General features: G+C 37.4%; 1 protein-coding gene across 3 annotated transcripts in view; it reads left to right on the plus strand.

The window, feature by feature from the left end:
* LOC124221964 (dipeptidase 1) overlaps positions 1 to 18,142 on the plus strand; it is a 1,639,756-nt gene that overhangs the window by 1,381,874 nt on the left and 239,740 nt on the right. For all 3 annotated transcript variants that reach the window (XM_046632456.2, XM_046632457.2, XM_069137092.1), the window contains exon 11: positions 8,364 to 8,439. In XM_046632456.2, coding sequence (XP_046488412.1) covers positions 8,364 to 8,439 — 76 coding nt within the window. The remainder of the gene's footprint in view (positions 1 to 8,363; positions 8,440 to 18,142) is intronic.

Below are 18,142 nucleotides of genomic sequence, written 5' to 3' on the forward strand. Positions count from 1 at the left end.
TAATTCAGAATGTCTGTCCTGCTAGTTAAGAGTTTATTTCGAAACCATCCAGAATTTGACGTCGCACCTCAATCCGTCGTCGGCAGACCGCTCGCCGTCAAGTAGAAACTAGTCGAACGCGTTGTTCGTCGGCCTACGATTCCGAGAATCTTTCAAGGTCAAAGAAGCTCTTTCTCACGGTCCCAGACCGCTCGCTGTCAAGTCGAAACTTGTCGAACGCATTGTTTGTCAGCCTACATTCGTTCAGGGTCGAAGCAGCCGCATACAAATTTCAGAACCGTCCAGAATTCAACGTCGCACCGAAATCCTTCGACCACGGGCCGCTCAGCGTCAAGTCAAAACTCGTCGGACGATTCCGAGTATTGTTTTCGTCGTACGATTCCAAAAATTGTTTGTTGACCTGAAATTCGTTCAAGGCCAGAGCGGGTCGTTCAGAATTTAAAGTCGCACCGAAATCCTTTGACCGCATGCCGCTCAACGTCGAGTCGAAACACGTCGGACGAATTGTTTGTCAGCCTAGATTTGTTCAAGGCCGTTGCATGAGCCTCCCAACGTCACACCTCCGCCCACGAAACCTCTCGATCGCCGGAGAATCTTCTCGAAGCTCTCAAAACCTGACACATGCCAGGATTCTCGGTCGAACGTTCGAGGATCCACGGGGTCCGTTCGAACGCCTGAGGATTCATGGAGTGCGCTGAGTAATGCAGTCATCGATCCCGCTCGATGGCATGATTTTCTTTACCGACGAAGATGACAATTTATCCCAGAAGGGTTAATACCACGGCAATTTCAGGCATTTTTTACCAACGATCATGGTCATTTGGAGGATTTTTTACCGACGATCATGGTTATCTGGGGGATTATTTACCAACGATCATGGGAGATTTTCTTACCGACGAGCGGTTGGCAGAGCACGTTTTATTCAATGGGGGGGAGGGTAACCTTCAAGGTTTCGCTCTGGGATGTACAGATAGGCGGTTTGGCCGGCGGATAGGCGGCTTGGTCGATAAAGAAGGTGTTTCTACTCAGAACCGGCCTTGTTATACTACTTTTTTATCGTATATCATATTTTTTTCATTGTATATTTTTTCACATATTTAAACTTGAATTTGATTATTTTCTCACGTAAACGCAAGATAAACGGCGTGCAAGGGTAGTAACCCCTCTTATAATTTTTTCAAGAATATCCAACTATATGTTATATTTCCTTCGTGTTCGGATGCATTGTCATCTTTTTTTCCAGATTTTTAGACACGAATTTCATAATTTTTTGCACACATGTAATTATATTTAGGGCTGGCTCACCCTCTTAATTTATTTATTTATTTCTTTTTTTTTGTCGAGAAATATTTATTTTCCATTTCTCTTCATGAGAAAACTTCTTCAGTTGGATTGGTGAAAAAATACTATATTCTTGTGGGTGAAACTGCCAAATTGCCCCTTGACATGCCTCGCTTTGAAGGATGGTTTCACGCCTTTGAAGTGTTTCATGGCCGATACAAAAAAATATGTGTCGCTCAGTTTTTAGTCCACTTTAAAAATTTACAAAATAAATCAAATCGTAAAGTTAGGGCTGGGATACCTTCCTTGTGAGTATAAGTGCGTTGTAGTCAATAATATCATAAATACCAAATTTGCATTCAGCAAAAGAACACCCCTCACGGTAAAAACCCTCAAGTTTTGGGGGCAAGCCTCAAAATTTAGGAGTTTACCCTGAAAGTTGAGGATGAAGCCCTAAATTTAGGGGTTCACCCCCAAAAATTGAAGGTCAACCATCATCAATGGAGGGTTAATCTCCAACTATTGGAGATAGACCCTTAACCATTGAAAGTTCATCCCCAAGAGTTGAAGGTGAACCCTCGACGTGGAAGGTGAAGCCTCAACGTTGAAGGTACACCTCTAACGTGGAAGGTAAACCCTTAACGATAAAGGTTAGTTCCTAACAATTGAGGGTTCAATTCTCAAGACATGAAGGTGAACCCTCGACGTTGAAGATACACCTATAACGATGAGGGTAATTCATATTCCCAAAATTTAACTGATGGTAAATGTGAGGGTGAACTATCAACATTGCGGGAATTGTCCCCTGCAACCCCAAGGGATACACCGATCCTTTCTTCAGGGTAAACTCAAAAATTTGGGTGTCAACGGGAAAATATAATATGTAAAAGATTGGTGGTGAACCCTTGATTTCATTGCAGGGTAATATAACCCGTGAAAATTCGAAGGTAATTCTTATGATATTCGTCGAAGTTCTATTATTCTCAATAACATATGAAATGATCTATCTATATATTATTTAGAGCAAAACCGATGATTCAATTTGAATCAACTTTCGAGCAGCTCGCTGGAATTGAGCCATCGCATCATATTATAATAATTTCTTCTATGCTTTTTGTTTCTTTTTGGTATTTGGTTGTTTAAAAACACGATTAAATGAATGAGCACGGAGTCATCAGGTACCTGATAAGAAAAGGAGAAACGTTCAAATAAATAAGATTCCCAAATGCATTATGACATTCCGTCAACGAATGTGCATTGGCAAGCGGTCTGATTGTATATAAAAAGAAACAGGATTCACTAATTGTATAATGTCAGTAATCTACAGGTATACAAAAATAAAATTATAAAAATAAAACGAAGTAACCAACAGGTATATAAAGATAAGAGAATAAATCACAGGAACCGACAGCTCTACGTGGATAAAATTATAACACCTCAGCTCACAGGCATATGCAGATAAAATCATAAGCACAGTAACCAACAGGTATACGAAAATAGAATTATAAAACTCACAAGGAAACGTTTTCAGGTGTCCCCCTCCGATTTCGATGAAACTCTGGTATGTTATGGAGGGTCAAAATCGATGATATACGTATTTTTTTTATGGGCCCAAACTCATTTTAAAGGGGTGCAACACCCCTCCAAAGTTGACCACCTCCCAAGATGATTTTTCTGTTTTGCATACAAGGAGGGGATTTTGATAACTAATAATGATAGTAATAAATACCTTGTCAAAAGTGATGAAAAACACACTTCGAATATTCTCAAGAACTCTTTATTTTAGGGGTTAACTTGTACATACCAAGTTTATTTTTTACATTACGAACAAGATGTTCATCAAAGCTCAATGAATCCAACAGTACTGTGAAGAGCATGCATGAATACAGAATACGTGCTTTCGATTTTTCCCAAAAACTGAATTCTTATCGACTTTTTTCCCAATATTGCGGATTATGTCTAGTATTTAGCCATGAATCATTGAATAACATTGTTTGAGGCTCGCATTCATTTTGGCATCGCTCTCTTATCATTTTACTGTTTTATCAATTTTTTTCAAGAAACGTAAATATTTTGCATTTCAAGCAGACTATCAACTACTCGAAAATTCGATGTGTGTCATATGTAAACAAGTCACATCTCTACTTGAATTAATTCTATGGAACAGATATTTTTTTTAACGATTACGCGTATCTTTCGGATATTTTCAATATGAAAAGTCGTGAGACCGTTCAGTGCTTGTTAATACGTTAATAACAGAACTTCGAGCAGTTATTGAATTTCTTCTCACGTTTACAATGAAAGTGAATCCAATAAACGTTATCAAACTTCTGTGGGCAGCATTTGAAGTAATGAATATACCCGAGTCCCCGTTAACAAATGATGAACGTGAAATAGTATCGATCTTCGAAAACATTCTATTACAAAGCATGACAGAATATAATAGTGTGGAAATGATTGAGGAAAATTCTCTTGACTTTGAAGAGCCCTACAAAAATCTTGAAACGTTCGCAGTGGAGGATGCAGATTTTCAGGTGCCTTCCGAAGGACCTGAAGACAGCTGTTCCGAAGATGACAAACCTTTAAGTTTCGATTATAAAAGAAGAGCTGTTGAATATTGGAGGAGTGCAAAGACGAGAAAAAATCGCTCAATTTATACGGTTTGTCATAGATATAAAAAAGTCAAATCAGTACGACGATTGCATCGTTGGGCACACCAAATCAACCAGGGAGGGACATACATGGAAAAATTGGCTCGCATATCAGAGTATACATTGCAGAATATGAAAAATGCCATTGACGCAGGCTTGATTGTTCATGATACGGATCTGCGAAGATGAGCTTTACAGGCCCAAGGACTTATCAGTCATAAGGATTTTTGATTTAAAGCATCGCCAACGTGGTTACTTCACTTTAAGAAGATCCATCGCATTACTAGCAGAAAAATCAATAAATTCGTCACGCGAAAATCAGGGGAAAATAGTGAATATTTACACAAGAGTGCTGAAGAATTTTTGTAAAGAGTTGAACCTTATGTTTCCGAATATGGATTACAAAATATATATAATTCTGATCAGAGTGGTTTCCAAATAGCGATTTATTCTGGACGAACGTTAACGGAAGAAGGAACTAAAAAAGTGTCGTGCATAGTACAATCAGTAACTTCAACAACGCACAGTTATTCTATACAGCCTACAATTTTAGCGGACGGAAAATTATTATCTCCTTTATTTATTGTTTTAATAGAACCATCCGGAACGTTCGGACCTATAGTTGAACAACATTCATTCAGACCGCCAAATGTTTTCATCACAGCTTCCAAATCAGGAAAACTTACTTCGGGTATAATAATTCTTGTTTCGCGCTGCATATATTCAAACGGTATTAATCACAATGATTCATTACAGAGCATTTCAAGATGTGGTTAGAAGAAGTGTTTATCCCAAAAGTGGGACTGAAGAGTCTACTTCTAATTGATTCTTGGAGTGGGCATTGTTCTAGAGTTGTGCAAGAGACGACACCCCCAGACAAAAAGTTGACGACTTTTTTGATACCGAAAGGAACCACTGGAAAAATTCAACCTCTCGATGTTTTCGGCTTCCGTATATGGAAAAATTATATTCGTCATTTTTCAGACACCGTAGTTCTTCTTGATTATGATTTAAATTTACATTTAAGGAATAATATAATAAAATTACAGTCTTTAGTTCACAACCAACTGTCATCTCCGCGATATCATAATTTGTTTCGTTATGAGTGGCATGAAAGCGGGTTCATTGCAAAAAAACCTGATGAATTTGATAACCCCGTCGATTTTGCATTTGGACAGTCATCTCATCCGAATTGTGAAATCGAAGGTTGCACGAATGTCGCAGTAATCAGATGTTCTTGGTGTAAAAAATCACTTTGCCTACAGCATTTTTTTTATAAATATCATTATTGCACCGACTATCATCCATAAAGCGATCTATAGATAAACTTGGAACTTGTTTTTGTTTAAAGGGTGTGGCCACGGTAGAGGAATCATGTGCATATTCAACAATTTTGTATTATATAAAAACGCAATTTATTTACAAAACTATTTACAGGTGTATTTAGTGTATGAATCAAACTAACAAAAAAAAAATTTCTTCATCCATTTTTTCAATGCAAAATGGCTAATAATCACTACTTGTTTTTTGTTGATCTTTTTCCCAGCCCTTACCCCTCAAATATCTGTGCCATAGAATTAATTCAAGTAGAGATGTGACTTGTTTACATATGACACACATCGAATTTTCGAGTAGTTGATAGTCTGCTTGAAATGCAAAATATTTACGTTTCTTGAAAAAAATTGATAAAACAGTAAAATGATAAGAGAGCGATGTCAAAATGAATGCGAGCCTCAAACAATGTTATTCAATGATTCATGGCTAAATACTAGACATAATCCGCAATATTGGGAAAAAAGTCGATAAGAATTCAGTTTTTGGGAAAAATCGAAAGCACGTATTCTGTATTCATGCATGCTCTTCACAGTACTGTTGGATTCATTGAGCTTTGATGAACATCTTGTTCGTAATGTAAAAAATGAACTTTGTATGTACAAGTTAATCCCTAAAATAAAGAGTTCTTGAGAATATTCGAAGTGTGTTTTTCATCACTTTTGACAAGGTATTTATTACTATCATTATTAGTTATCAAAATCCCCTCCTTGTATGCAAAACAGAAAAATCATCTTGGGAGGTGGTCAACTTTGGAGGGGTGTTGCACCCCTTTAAAATGAGTTTGGGCCCATAAAAAAAATACGTATATCATCGATTTTGACCCTCCATAACATACCAGAGTTTCATCGAAATCGGAGGGGGACACCTGAAAACGTGTTATTGTCAGTAACCAACAGGTATACGAAAGTAAAATTATCAAACAAAATAACCAACAGGTATACGAAAGTAAAATTATAAAACAAGGTAACTAGGAATGAACGATCCGGCACTGAGGCCGGTTTGCCTAGTTCTGTTATCTGGGACGACATTCAATGGTCAGCCACCCGCATGAACGGCACACACATATCAATGATCGAGAACTCGCGTCACCGCACTCAGGCATACATCCACGCTATAAGCTCAAGGAGACGCAAAACATATTACAATATAATATAAGGATCACTATTGATATTGCATTTTACTTATCCTGCATGCCATTATGCAACGCTCCAAAAGAATACTACTCAGTTTTTTCAGGGTTGAAATTTGAAATCATAAACTACACTATATATGGGGATTCCCATGTCAACTTGGTGAATCGTAAACATTGACCCTCTTCGATTTTCTTAGTGATTTTTTATATGATCGTTCTTGGAAATTATCTGAAAATTATCGAAGCTGAATATTTTATATATTTTCATATGGTGTATGCACATCTAGGCATACATCTCCATTATAATATAATAATGAATGAAATGCAACGGGTACAGATAATTCTTCATGGCTATATGAATTATGCATACGTATATTAAATTTTATTTACGATTGTTCTTCTGCGTGGGGATACATTATACCTCCTTTCATATTAAACGTGAATTCGTATAGATATACAAGAATTCAATAATGTTAATATATCATTTTCGTGGCATTCAATGATAAAAATGAATATCCAAATGCATATATAATATATGTGTATGATTGCCTCAAGATATCAAATGAGAAATTACCAGACAACTTCTTAATGAGTCAGTTTCTATTGTATTGAATAATGGTGTGTAATGCACTTTTGTAATACCGTTACATCTATAATCCCAGTAAAATGATATAATAAGCTCTTGACTCGAGAATTCTTTCAAAATAAATCCTCGATTTTGTAAGAATCTGGACGTCATCGCGTCACAACAATATGTTCACACATATACGTGTGTTGTCGATCATCGTGAGGCTGCGACGATGGTCAGTCAATCAGTATCCGTAGAGTCCTTTACATCAATCATCAATATAACAACTCGAATTAACATATAAGCATGGAGACAGAATTTCAATTATTTATTTATTTGTTTTGTGTCATCCGTTCGAACCCTGTTGGGAAAGTTTAAGAAAATTCTGACACCAATTATCAGATTGATCAAAGTATATATTATATAAGGACTGACGACTCAACATAAAGGACAAACATTTATTTTCATCGTACGACGCCTCAGAAAGATAAGAGTTATTTTTAAATATTTATGTTTGTCTTGTTTTATTTCACGTCCCATCAATATTTCTCGCCAATTTTAACTGTATAACCATTTATATAATTATAAGATTTACTTTACCATTATGCGTTTATAGCACCTGACCTACCAATATAAGAAATTCGTTACAATTGGGAGGTCCACCCTCGATTTGGGAGTAAACCTTCGATTTCGAGGTTAACCCTGAATCAAGGGTTACGAATTTACCCCTTAGAGGTTGTAGGTTATTTTGGGGGTTATTTTGGGTGTAAAATTGGGGTTTTTTTTCCCTAAGGGAGAGGTGCACTGGATATACAGTAGCTCTCAAAAGTATTTTGATAATATGAAATTAGTAATTACTTTGATCAATCTTTTTTCTGACTTTTCTTCACTTTCACTTTATTTTCGAGCAATCAAGAGTTAATTTTAAACAATTATGGAGAATATCGAATTTCTTTCACCAAATAATATTATTGTTTTTTGTGGTTTATACTTGCATGTAATCAACTCAATTACTATCTTTGTCAAAATACTTTTGAGCGCTACTGTATGAGAAGGATTATTGTAACAATAGCGGAGACGCCTGTGCGTATACGTTCACGGATGGGCCTTTTCTGGTCCCGGGTTCGGCTTCCGCGATCGTCCGTTAATTCTTCTCATCGAAAAATTTTCTCTTCAATTAATTGCATGTATATTCCTGACCAATAAAATTCGAAAACATCTAAAAAAGCGACACACCGCAGTCGTTGTGAAAAAACTCGTATGCAGTATGCAATACAAATCATGCTTGGTGTTGGCCACTCACACCTTCCAAACAACATGCGTGCATACGACTTTGCGTCACAAGTATGAGTGCGTGTAGTTTGTCTCATTAATATACGAACATTTATTATTTCAGCCCACATAAATCACATACGAGGTGTCGCGGGCGTCAATCATGTGGGAATCGGAGCAGGATTTGACGGCATCAATTTGTAAGTTTTTCTATTATATGTCTTCATATCACAACTCATTTATTGTAAACTGCTCAGAATGAGGTAGAATATATAAAGCAAGACACTTTCGTGTGAACAATCAAAGAGCCACTAGTGGTAACAGTTTGCCGTACTAATTGTTACAAACGAGCATGCTACTTAATTATTATGTACAGTCCGCTCTCAAGGGGTGTATTTTTCTTGGAACTCAGGTACCCCCACAACTGACACGCGTTCACGCTGTTGGAGTTCTCGTTGCGCTCTCGTAATAGTACCGCCGCGCCGGGTAAACTGTGACTACTCGTGTATATTTACGTATATTCGTTTTCCTTAGCATATAAAAATGGATTGTTTTGATTTTCTAAATTCAATTTCTTTTTCTAAATTTCATCATTTTAAGAAAACTTATCACATGTATTCCCATTTATTCCATAAAATGTGTTAAAAATACACATTGATATAGTAAAATCATCAAATGTATATAATCCCTATTTTTTTAAATAAAATCAATTATTATTTTAATGATAATAATCGAAATTTATGACATTTTTTGTTGATGATATTATTACTATATTATGAATTTTATAACGAAATAACATTATTAAAAAAATAATGACAATAATTTCAATTTAAAGCACAGAATTATTCGCTATTGCATTGAGCCAGCGTTTGGCACTATTGAGAGAGACGAATATGAAACCCGAAGTGAGCCCGTGGTGGGGGTTACGTTCGAATGAGAATAAGGGGAAGCGGCACTATTAGGAGCGACACTATTACGAGAGCGGACTGTACGATGACTTTGTATGCTTAGTTTGTACGAAATAACCCGGTATAATGCATGGAGCATTCCATGTCGACTGGACCAAGTTTTGACCCTCGTATGATTTGTTTCCAAAAAAGGTGTAGTAGGACCACAAGAACGCCGTCTGATATTTTTCAAAAATTTTTCGAACAATCTCATAGGAGTAATGACTATCAAAAGTCAAAAGAAATATCCGAAAAAATACTGCATTTTATTCTGATCATTCTGTCACAGGACCCATAATGGCGAACGACCTCTTCTTAGGCGGTTGGATACCTGCGACATTCTTATTCAGCCAAAATATGGAGAATTTTATTTCTTACAACAATTATTCAAATCAACATTGAATGTTTTTAGGTCAGTCGATATTTTGTCAATATCCTCTTACATCTTCCGGACCTCACGCTCTTTCAACTCTGTTTTCTCAGCGCGCATTTTCTAACCAGGTTCAATAGTAGAAATTATTGACATACATAAATGTACGTTAATTCTGCATTCGACGAATGTCAAGTTAACGAGAAACCAAACTTTGATTTCATTAGTAAAATATCAACTTTTTGGTAGGAGAAACGTTCCCCACACAACTGACGAAACTTTTGTCTCTTACTCTTGGACAAGGCGGTTATTACTGGTGAAAAACTTATTTCACACTCTATTACTTATGACAAGGCATAGAATCTATGAATCAATACAGAAATTGAAATTTAGTATGGATTTCCCATGAACGTTTCAAAATGTTCAGCATATTACCGATTTTCACGTGATGTTCACTATCAAAGTACAACTCGAATTCCAGTGATTTCCAGTGATTTGGAACTAATTCCACAAGTGAATAGTCCCTCGCTGCTGATGTTCGATCCTGCGTTTGGTTCGTTCATATTTGAAAAACTAGCTGCCTATGCACATGTCACAACAATTTTGCTTCAGTCAAAGCTTTCAGTGTCTAAAATATAGAAAGCATGTGTTAATATTCAGGATAGATAGAAATTGAGATGATGTAAAACAGAGTACTATACATTTCATACATGCTTTCACTCAGTTATGTCTCGAAGAATATATTAAACCATAAATAGTCTTCAAGTGATCTGTGGACCATATAGCTTGCATTGTGTAGCACAAAAATATCCAACCTCTCTGATGATAAACGAATGAACAGAAACCGTACCAGCCTAGATCTGAGTGTAGCTAGCACAGAATACAATGCAATCAACTTTCGGGGGTAACAAAGCTCAGAAAGGGATTACCAAGGCCAGCAAATGCTTGTACAGCAACTTGTTTGTTGTACAGAATGGCGAACATATTTTGCATCATGTGCCACACAGCTGACAGATTGTTTTCGAATTGCGTTGTTCAATGATAGCTTAGTTTCCTGCATATTCCAACCCTTGTCCTTCGCTTTTTGCCAGTAGCAGTTGATTTCTGTAGATGCCAGATCTACGCTTTATTGGTGAACCCACATTAGAGGCAATACTATACTTGCATCCAGCTGTCAGCCAAGATACTTAATTGAAGATACTTCACACATATTTTACATCAAAACGTATTGCTTTTTATATACTGTAACCAATTGTTTGAGGATTATATGTAGATTGGTTACCTTACGGCGCAGTTACTAACCTGAATAATTAGATATTGAGAGATAATGAAAGAGAGACACATGATTGTTGGGCGCCAGACACACATGCGTCAGAAAATAGATGATTAGAAAAAAGATATAGACCAAGACAAGATCAGGTTCTACGACGGTTTTGCACAGCTTGCTCAGTATAGACAAGATAATGGTAGAGGGGAGGGGTTGAATCCAATAGATAAGATAAGAAACAGGTGAAGCAGAAATAGCGTCAAATATATTGACCAAGAAGCGATAAATATCAATAACAAGCAAACAACTAAAGAGATTTAGATACAAATAAGATAGGTGAGATAATTCATTTAAAGCCAGGAAAAGTTAAGCGAGAGACTTAACAAATAACAGAACGTTTTCAGAATAAACGAGAGATATGCGTAGGCTCGCGATACTATGATTTCAGGTAATAATTAACACGGTTTTATAATGAATAGGCAGAACAGAGAAAGATATAAGGTACTTGAATTAAGCATTGATCAAGCAAGCCATAAAATATGAGAAGAGATTGTAAGAACCATGCGTAATACAAAAATTGTAATAGTTATCACATTACCAGAAATATCAGAGATATAACAGAGGCAGGGAATTATTAATTACAAACGAAATTCAAAGAAACAGGTCAAGCAGAGAATTATTATGAAATATAGGAACTAACAGATAATACGTGGTCTCTAGTTTGCGGTAAGTGCGAGAAGAAAGAGAGATAATATTCGGTACGATAAAAAATGATTTCGTGATTAAGACAAATAATACTCAAGAGAATTAATGCGCAACATACGACAAACCAAAGAGACTACGGACAACTACGATCAGCGGTATTAGCGAAGAAAATAATGAAAACGATGTTATTCGATAAGGCGCAATAATCCAAAGTCAAAAGAACGACGAGCGAGACCGCACGGCGATGTAAGATCGCCCACGCGGTACACTCACTAAGATAAATTAATCAAAGATAATAGGTAAAGAAACAGTTATGAATTAATCAGAAAAAGTATAACGAAATAGTAATGCTCAATAGCTAAGGTAAGAATTGATAACTTAACAGAACATGCTGCTATACAGCGATATTAGATATTTAGGTATTCTAGAAGAGAGAGATAATAAAATAAAGCAATAGTCACTAACAATGCGTGAGTAAGAGTCAACCAGTCGCGAAGTTACTTGCAATAAGAAATAGAAAATAATAAGATGAGAAGTAGTAGAGAATAAGGTACGAGCCCAGGTGGCTCACGCAGACCAACTGCAAGAGAGAGAGAGAGAGAGATGAAGATGCGATATATTGCAAGTAATTTCGTGGCTTCACACAATAGAAAAGCAACCTCAGTTACGTAAAAAGAAGATAAAACCGGCACCGAAGATGCGGTAAGAAAGCGAGAAACTGAATCTATTGATAGCGATAATAATACTGGATACTGCGAGAGCACGTCTTTATTAATCGAGAACTGAACGTAGAGTGTCGAGACGAGCGATGATCCTGACTTTCGTCGTGCTGCTGTCACGTGATTCTTCCTCAAATTTGCTTTATTCGAATTGGGCCAGCAGGTTGCGTTGATCGGGTCTACGGGTAGGCGGCGATAATCCCTCGCCGCGTGTTTTTCTTCTCCTTCACTGACAGGTATTGAGGTATCGGCACGTTGGCGGTGGTCGGATATGTTTTCATCAGCTGTGCTGTATCGTTGATGAGAGGGGAAGTCGCACCACTCATGTATTGCGATATCGTAGTATGCGGGAATGTCGCGGTACCGGTATTTTGGACTTGCGACCGATTATGCTTCACTCCTTGCTTTACTGGTACTCCCCGTTGTAGCTATTTCGTTGGCGCTGCATCCCGGCCCTCGCTCATCGGAGCCCTCATGCCAGAACGATCTGGTGGTGATGGCCATCGACCCGGATCCCCACACTGTATCCACCAGATCCACGTGGTCAGCATAGTCTAGCCTATTCCACGTCACAGCCCCTCGATAGAACGGTTCATTAAGAGAAAACCGTCCTCTATTTGATAGACAACGACTTAGTAGATGTCGTGGTCGGTTCAGCTCCAGGCTGATAAGTATCGTCGACGGGAGGCTTTGTTGTGTTTTTGACGCACAGCCCTGTACGCCGTCTGGCGATTCATCCGAGCGGTAAAAGCATTGATTCGTGGTTCGGCTCCTGGCCGATAAGTCTTAAATAGTTGGAGGTACTGTTTGTGCATCACGCACGACCCTGTTCACAACTTAGATAGGCATCCATCGGGAGTGGCTTCAGCAATATTCGTTCGTCCGTAGTTGGTGGTGGTCGGTGTTGAGCTGGTACGTGACCCCTGTCAGGCAGTGTACTGGTATCTTGAAGCGGAAGTCTCGTAGATGGTTCGCGTAGAGCGTTACAAAATTAGAAAATAGAATAGAATGAGCTTAATAAAAAGAACTTCACTTAAAGATAACTAGTCGTTTTTTTTTTGGAGTATTGGCCTCAGACGTGCTTTCGTTATTTTCAGCGATATTTTGTACGTAGGGAAGTGCGATAATTGAACCATGTGACGGGGTACGAAATACCACGTTACAATACATACCAGCTCTTGTGGCACACTCGTGAGATTCTGCAGATTCTAATGAATCTTGCTCATTCTTCGCCATCGATGTTACGACGTACGATTTGTTACGCACTTTGTATCCTGGACTGATGTTTGTTCCACAGTGCATGCTGAGCTTAGTGACGTACTTTCTGGTGCAAACCTAATTATATAGAAGGTGTAACTGTCAGGTTATGTATATAGTGGAAAATGTGGATGCTTATCGATATTGATGAATGGATAATTTCTGTATACTCTTCTGGGTATGAAGAAATGTATAGAAAACAGAATTATTAAAACAGACTGCTATTGACGTTTATTGTCCCGTGTGGAGGCATTTTATAGAACCCCACTATGACATTGTGGCGGACACCCGCCACTGGCGAGAAAAACCGTTGAAATATTTTCGTGTCCGACTAGCCTTCGAGTGTCCAGGCCTTGCCTCGCTAGCCGAGGGCTAAGGGTTTGACCGCGCCGGAAATTTCCCTACATGTGGCATTTTTGGCGCGACGCGACCCTTGGCCTCGACTCGGGGGCGAGCCTGCACTCTTTCTTTACCCTAGTCTTCGTTGCGCTCTCGTAACATACGCATCAAGTAGCTAGCTTCATTCTTTTGCTTTCTGTACCTTCATCAATCAATCGTGTAAATTCAGTACCTCGTTTGTTCTCTGTTTCAATAAAGCATCTATTAATTTCTTGTTATCGTTAACCATAATTATCGGCATCAATCATTTCGCTAATCACTCCACAACTCCAAAACTCTACAGACATCAATATTGAAAATTTTAATGAATCACATATATGTATGAAAAACAATCCATAATTTCTCTAACAAATTTCATAAATTTAGACCAACTAGGGGCTTCGACCCTGCGCGCTTCGCGCGCCAACCCCACCTCGGCGCTACGCGCCTCACTATTTCCTTATACAGTGTCCATTAGACAGGTGAATTTATTTGTGCTGATTTGATGACAGGGCTGCAACTGTTGATCGGTTGTTTCCGATCAACCCGACATTACTATTGGCTCCCTATGCAGGTCTGCTCAGATTGTTTTCGTGAACGAATCCACCCACATGTACAAAACCCCCGATGCCATGTATCCCCAATTGAATTTGGCGACTTATTTTGCTATAGTTATTATCTTCCCCATAGTAGAAGAAATTCACAACTCTGCTACAAGTAGAATTTCTATGGCTTCAGACAAATTAAAAACTCGTTATGATATTCGAGCCAGGGATATAAAATTTAATGCCGGAGATTCTGTCTGGCTCTTTTAACCTTAAAGACAGAAAAGACGAGGTCCGAAACTACGAAGAAACTGGGATGGCCCTTACTTCCAAGAAAGGTCACCTTACTGTACCCCTACAACCTGGGTCAAAAAAATTATATTTTGTAGTTCACACCAAAGTATAAACCCTCACGAAAAATAAGCAGCCCACTTGCTTATTTAAGGGATGGAATTAATTCTCAAAAATCGGTGGTTTTTTCGTTTTTCGCTGATATCTTCAAAACAAAAATAGATACGGCAAAAGTTTAGAGAGCAAAGTTGTTAATTTTTAGTGCTCTGCAAAAATATGTAGCCGAAAATTGGAAACAATTTTTTTATTTCTTTTTAATTAAAAAAAAAAGTGTTTTTTAATACATTTTTCGTCATTTGATCACTGAAGAAGTTCTTATTTCGCCTGAAAATTGAATGAGGTTGACAAATTCGTCAAACGGAATATGTTTATATTTATATATAGGTTCAGTAAATCCACATATACTGTTCCACCCTTATCGTAAATAACTCATAAATCTTTTACATCTAGTTTAGTTTTGTGCATCCATTTTAGTACAAGCGAATAAGTATCACGTGATTTTTTTTCATTTTATATAAAACTTTATTTAACAGGCACGTAGTTTTTTTATCTACTAGAAACCTCTAATTCATATATTATGTAGCTATTAAAATGTCTAGTACCCATGACAGAAAAAAAAGCAGACAATGCACTTATCAGTTTCTTCATTTCGTATTATGGAATGTATTCATTGCAATAATGATACTCCTCAAAGAAGTGTTTGAGACACGAGAGTTTTTTGCACCACGAACATGTTATAACAGCTAAACCACCACAAATGTCACATCGTGGTTCCGAATTATCTCCAAAACCAAACGTCACCGGATTGATGAACTCAGGGGGTGTATTTTCTATGTACCCACTTTTGTACCATGCATATTTGAGCATATTAATATAACGTGGGAAAGACAGTTCATTGTGAACAAGTGACTGCAGTTTGATGATGTTATTCCTTTAATGCAGATTTATATCGCTACCGGAAAGAATTACTATATCTGACAAGTGCCGAACAAAATTTTTTCATATTCGAAAACCAAACACATCTAATGGTTGTATTTGTCCTGTTGTCCCTTTTGGAATAATTTTTAATACAATTTTTTTGTTAGGAGGAGTTACTACATCAACTACTTCTGAACAGTGTCTACTCCAGGAGTCGATTAAAAGCGCACTGTTGTCGCCAACATTCGGAAAATAGATTCCGGTTAGCCACTGTTTGAAATGATCTGTCGAAAAAACGGAAGAAATATTTAATTTGATTTGGTTCACAATATTTAATATGCCACAAGAATGTATAATGTAAATAGTTCTTACCTGATGTTAACTTTCCAGATTTCGATGCCGAACCAAAAACGTTCGTGTGTTTGAACAACGTTTTTTCTACGCGTGGGCCAAAGTCACCACCGATTTCTTTTAATACAAGATATAACGGTGAAAGTAATTTTCCATCGGCGGATATCGTTGGTTGAATCGTATAAGAATGAGTTGTTGAAGATATCGATTGAACAACGCATTCAATTTCTTTTGATCCTTGGTTTGCAAGAGTGCGACGAGAATGCATTTCAAATTGAAATCCACATTGATCTGAATTGTAAACGTTTTCCAGACCAAGGTCGTTGATAACAGATTTAATGTTATTTGTAAACTCTTCGGCCGTTTTTTTCAAGATTTGTTGAGTCTTCTATAGTTTTCCGGGTGATAAATTTTGTAATTTTCCGAGACGTAATGCGATGTGCTCTTTTGAACTTATTCACCCATTTTTTTGACGCTTTGAATCGTGCATCGGAATTCGTGAAATTTTTATGTGCGGTCAAAGCTCATCGTCGCAAATCAATATCGTGTACTATCTTGCCACATTTAGTCGCTTCAATGAAGCGATTTGAAGTATATTGAGATATCTCATTTAATTTTTCTTCAAAAGTCCCACCTTCATTGATTTGATGAGCCCAACGCTTCAATTGTGTTTTAAAAATAACTTTTCAAAACGGTGTGCAACTGTACGAATATTTTAATTTTTTGTTTTTCGACTTCTCCAGAACTCCACAGCTTTCTTCTTGTAATCGAATAAAATCTCATCTTCATTTTTTGTACATTGAGAATCATCTGCCTCATCAGATGAAATTGAGTCCCATTCCAATTCACTGTCTTCTATACTTTCAGGCTTATGGTGTTTGAATTGTTCTGGAAATTCCAAGCTTTCGTCTTCTTTAATTTCGATTCTCGTGTATGTGTTTATGCTTCCAATTAAAAACTCTTTAATTGTACCTGCTAATTTCATTTCATTCTCAGTCACTGGTGTTTCGGGCAAACTCATGATCATAAAATAAGTCGACAAAATATGCATTACATTCACGGGTTTGATATACATTTTTGAAAAATTTTACAGTATTCAATACGTTTTTAATAATGCACTCCTATAACCAGAGAACTTCAATGAACGGAAACCGTCAATACTAACTCAAATGTGGCAAGAATCAGTTTATATAGAGCCTCCTTATTCACTGATATGACGGTATTAAACATCTCAGATAGGATATCATGGAAAAATAAAACGTATTTCAAACAGTCGACTTCACAGTTTGGTTATGATAAGAACATGTAATCAGTCCAAATCTATAAAAAAATTTGCGTTCGAAAAAATAACTTTCTGGTTCCATGACCTCTTGAGAGGTGAAAAACAAATGTAGACTGATATCATCAAGTTTGGAGTCGGAACAATTACGTTTCATCATGAAATGATAGAGAAAGATGTGTGAGAAAACCCGTTTTTTTATGAAAATGAGAAACAAAAAAATTCTATATAATTTCTGACTACATAATATTGCAGAGAATTGAAAAATGAACAACTTTACTATTTAAACTTTTGCCGTGTTACGTCCAGCATACCACTTCTCTCTATTTTTCCTACTCACTAACTCTCCCACAGTTCTTACATTAATCTCATGGTCTCTGTCCTGTCCTCTTATCTCTACGTAGTCTCACGCTATTCACTATCGCGCTTACTCATCATATTCCATTCCCTACTCCTAGCATTGTCACAACTTTTCTGCACCCGTACGTTTCACGTCTCGAGGGACACTCCTATTCCGACTCTCAACAACGTCACATCTAGACTTCTTACATAGCTTTATACAGCACACTTCGTTTTTACCGCCATCTGAGCTTCCTCGAAATAAATATATTAGTAATATCTCAAACAAACCCTACGTTATTCAATCCTCATCCTGATTTCCGGTTGTCCTGGAACTTAAAAGCGAAGTCAACCAGTTTACTCTTACCGCTCAGGAGTAACTCTACTCACGGACGTAACATTGATGGCAGCGGTGGCCTTCGCTTTCCGGAAATCCAGTGATACAATTTGACGTGTGTGCTACGCATGAAGTGCCAT

This window comes from Neodiprion pinetum, chromosome 6 (assembly GCF_021155775.2).
Source record: "Neodiprion pinetum isolate iyNeoPine1 chromosome 6, iyNeoPine1.2, whole genome shotgun sequence".
Taxonomy (NCBI): Eukaryota; Metazoa; Arthropoda; class Insecta; order Hymenoptera; family Diprionidae; genus Neodiprion; species Neodiprion pinetum.